The 4,428-nt window shown below is 49.8% G+C and overlaps 1 protein-coding gene across 4 annotated transcripts in view; it reads left to right on the top strand.

Annotated features, from left to right (window-relative positions):
* Window positions 1-900, top strand: part of GALNT11 (polypeptide N-acetylgalactosaminyltransferase 11) — a 43,384-nt gene extending 42,484 nt beyond the window's left edge. For all 4 annotated transcript variants that reach the window (XM_006150240.3, XM_006150239.3, XM_006150238.3 and 1 more), the window contains one exon: window positions 175-900. In XM_006150240.3, coding sequence (XP_006150302.1) covers window positions 175-306 — 132 coding nt within the window. In that variant the 3' untranslated portion in view covers window positions 307-900. The remainder of the gene's footprint in view (window positions 1-174) is intronic.
* Window positions 901-4,428: the final 3,528 nt, after the last annotated feature.

Genomic DNA, 4,428 nt, shown 5'->3' on the forward strand with positions numbered 1-4,428 from the left:
CGGGGTGTGCAGGGCGGACCGCCAGCCATGGCGGCTTTGCCCTCAGATCACCGACCCACACCTCTGCTCCTCTGGCTCTCTGCGCGTGCGTCTCCAGACCGCGGTCTGCCCGTGCGCTTTCAGTAAAAGCCGGTGACTGTGGGGTCTTTCTCTCACTGCTGCTTTTTCCCCCAGAAAAATAATCGGCTCTACCAGGTGTCGGTTGGACAGTGCCTGAGAGTGGTGGACCCCCTGGGCCAGAAAAGCTCCGTGGCCATGGCGATCTGTGATGGGTCCCCCTCTCAGCAGTGGCGTCTGGAAGGCTGAGGCGGATACCAGGCTGGGACAGCACCGCGCCCAGCTTTGCCTGCTCGGGAAGTGTGGTCTCTGGAATCAGGTTGCTGGGCGTGGGAGGCCGGAGCAGATTCCCTGACCCGATAGAGCCACCTTGGAGATGCCTGAGGGTCAGCAGAGGTCACGTCGCAGATCTGCTGGTGTGGGGGCCGGCAGCAGGTGGAGGACGTTTTACTTGCTGTTAAGGAATTTCTTGTCTATAGCGAGAACCCAGAATGTATTTTTCACTCTAAAGAGTCAGGGTTGTACAGGACAAAACCCAGGAAATGGACATTTCTAATTACATTCATTTATGCTGCTTTTTAATCCCCTTCAATGATGGAAAGATCTTTATCTGATTACAGCCTATCATGATTTAGAAGACTTCATTCGTAGATCTTTTTTTTTAACTTCTGTTTAATATGTTCTAAATAATTTTTTAAAACTGAATCTACATTACTTCTAAATTCAGAAGGCATCATTTATAAGATAATATTTAAGAGGCAGTTAACTGCCGTAAGTTATTTTGATGAATTATGATACTGTCTCCATTTAGAATAAAGGGGCTTTTTGATGATTTAACCAGGATCTCTGTCCTTTGTTGTGGCCTGTGATCTGAGCTGCCATGTGGCTGGAAGTGCTCCTGTGTCTGGTCAGTTAGGCGTGTCAGATGCATTTTAAAATGATGGGCTTATCGGGATGTAACCGCTGTATTAGATCAATGATCTATACCCTGAATATTTGGCCCGTCCCTTGACAGGGAAAAAGCAACATGGTAGGTTTTCAGTAATGACATTAAATGTGACTGAACGTGAGTGAGCCTCAGCTCCAGTACACGGCAGAGTGTTAGAATAACAGTGAGACCCCCCCTGTGCCGCCCATAAGAAACGCACGGGTTCGAGATGCCAGGAAGGTAGATATGTGCTTAACACGGGCTCAGGGACAGCGGGGTGTGTGCTAGACGGTAGCTTTCAGAGTGAGGAACCATCTCATTGTGCTAAAAGGTTTATTTCATCAAGAGGAAATAATCCCAAACGTACATCCACTCGATAACAGAACTTTACTTACCTCAGAAATGGACAAACCTGGGAGAAGTAAGCATGTGTAAGTATAGTAGATGATCTGAACACATCTCTTGATAATTGATAGGACAGGTAGACAGAAGGACGGGCTAGAGAAGCCTTGAACAGCGCGTTGAACCATCCTGACATCCATAAGACACTCCACGCAGTAAGAGAATGCTCAAGTACGCATGGGTATTACCAAGGTAGACCATATTCCAGAATGTTAAACAAGACTCTGAATGGATACAAATTCAAGACATGCCAAGTATATTAGAAATCAGTGACAACAGCAATAAAGACACAATGACACGATGCCTGGAGTCTGATTGTAGCCTAGTGGTTTAAGGGAGTTGGATCCCATGTGACCAACCATGGTTTTAATTCCAGCCCTCGTGGCTTGAAAAACACGCCAGGTTCATGTGCATACCTACCCCAAATCCTGACAGGGCGAAGAAGTGGAGATGGGATTGGGCCATTACCATTGGACACTAACACACTTCTTAATTACTTTGTGTGTCAGAGAAGACATCACATGGTTATTGTGAACTGACTGAATGGAAACATCCGTTTATACGACAGTCGGTGCTTAGAAATTCCATACCACTGAGTCCCGAGTCCACAAAAGGACCACGTTCTCAGTGAAAAAGAACAGCAAGTTAGAAGCTCAAAGGAGCAGAGGAGTATTAAATATCAGAAAAGAAATGAAATAGATGAAGGAAAAAGAAAACCAAAAGCTGATTTGAAAAATAAAATGGACCACCCGTGTGGTGGGAAGGGAAGAACAGCCACGGCAGCAGCGGGAAGGAGTTCAGCCTCCGTGGCGTCTACACTGCAGACGACAGGGACTCATTGCTGGCGGGGATGAAAAGTACGGCCACTTGGGAAGAGTTTCCCACGAAGCTAAACGTACTGTTAGGGCCCAGCAGTTGTGCTCCTTGGAATTCAGCCAGAAAGTTGAACACTTCCTTCCACACAGGAGCCTGCACACGGATGTCCGTAGCTGCTTCCGCACTTGCCAGAGCTCGGAGGCAACCGCGGGGCCTTTCGGTAGGTGGAGGGGGCGCTAAGCCGCGGGCACGCGTCATTCGGTGCTAAAAAGATCATCTGTGAACCCGGAGATGCCACGAAGGAGTCAGAAATGCATGTTAGGAAAAGGCGACGCACCGTGTGATCCCAGCTGCATGACTGACACGGCGGCAGTAACGGTTCGATGGTTGCCAGGGGTTAGGAAGTGTGATGAGTGTCATTGGGGTGTCTGAAAAAAGGCGAGCTTTTCTGTGCAAAAAAGCGTCATGACTTTCCCGGCCACTCAGTGCACGTCCGTGTGGCTGGGGTGCCCGGGTAGTCGGTGAATGTGGTTTCTGGGTGTGGATGTGACACTCTTCCAGAAGAGATTCCCATTTAAATGAGAGAGACTAAAGCAGTGCCCCCCACCCGCGAGGGGCAGTAGCAGGCTTTTGAGAGCGCAGTAGAACCGAGTGGAGGAACCAGGCTGCCTCCTGCCCCAGATGTCGCTGCCTCCGGCTCAGGCCTTCAGGCTCGGACTGGAACTATAGCCCTGGCTCTCTGGGCTTCCAGCACCAGCACGGTCAGCCCCTGCCCGGCTCGGCCTCCGAGCACCTGAGCCAGTCGGTTGTGCGTAACGAATCCCTTTCCCTGTAGCTCCGTCCTGTCGGCTCGGTTTCTCTGCAGAATCCTAACACAGTAGGGAGGGGTACACAGGATTTGGGGGACAGGGAAACAGCCCTGTGTGACACTGACCGTAGATACATGGCGTTGTCCTTAAGGTGAGACCGGTAGAGGGCCCTGCGAGGGCGAGCCCCAGCGTATTGGTGGTGGTGCCCCACGGTGCAGGTCCCGTCGGCCCAACCGCCTACCACCGGGCGCCAGGGTGAGGGCAGGGAGGGCTACGTGTGGATGGCGCAGAGAGTGTATGGGAACCCTGTGCTCAGTTTTGCTGTGAACCTAAAATTGCTCTAAAAAGCTTACTTTTTTCAAAAGGATGGGCCAGCCAGTTGCGTGGTGAAGGTGGCCAGATCCCACATGGCTGACTGTGGTTCAAGTTCTGGACCTCTCAGCTTAAAAAAAACACCAGGTGCCCGTGCGTGTGCGCCCAAATGTAAAGTGGAGGATGGAGCGGAAGGCATTGCAGTGCGGCCACCTTCCCTGGGTGAGTCTTCACGTTCCCCTCTGCCTCTCAGGTGCAGGTCCTCCACAGCAAACACCTGGGGGAGAGAGATTTTTGTGACCAACTTTATGCTGATTTGAAAGTTTGAGAGGGTCAATGAAATGGACAAATTCCTTAAAAGAAACAAACTACTAAACTTGTCTGAGGAAAAACTAGACAGCCCGAGTAGACTAGCACTTACTAAGAAAATTGGGTTTATGGTTTTTGTTTTTTTGGGGTTTTTTTGGAGAGGTTTTCGCTATAGGGCGCGAGCGCTCACCAGACAGACAGAGACATAGAGACAGAAAGCGAGAAATCACCCCCCAGGGGGGATGGCCAGGCCGCAATCCCTTCTCCTCCATTCTCCTCTCGGGATCTTGGGCACGCACGCACACGTGCCCGGCGTGAGTTTTAAGCCACCGGGTCCAGGAGGCGAACTGCGGTCGACTACGTGGGAGTCCAGTGACATAGCCATTACGTTAACTGCTGGTTCCCAAAATTGGATTTATGGTTTAAAAACTTTCCCACAAAGAAAACTCTGGCACACATATCCCCTGGTAATTCTGTCACACACTGGAGGGAAAAATTAGCAAATACACACCATCTCTTCTGGGAAACGGATTTTGATCATATGAGTAAGCCTTATTCATTGCAAAAGCCGTACACAGGACAGCTGGAGGCCAGTCACTCCTGATTATGAGGTACAATTCCCCTACAGAATGCCAGCGAGTCAGTCCATGACGTATCAGAAGGATGATACTGTCTCGTGTAATGTGAAAGGAGGATAAATTATAAAGAAGTGAGTTTTATCCCGGGATGCAAGCTCAGTTTAGCAGGGAATCTAATTTGTGATGTTAATAGGACAGGAGAAAAGGCATTTATGAT

The sequence above is a fragment of the Tupaia chinensis genome, unplaced genomic scaffold (genome assembly GCF_000334495.1).
Source record: "Tupaia chinensis unplaced genomic scaffold, TupChi_1.0 Scaffold000280_1, whole genome shotgun sequence".
In the NCBI taxonomy this organism is placed as follows: domain Eukaryota; kingdom Metazoa; phylum Chordata; class Mammalia; order Scandentia; family Tupaiidae; genus Tupaia; species Tupaia belangeri.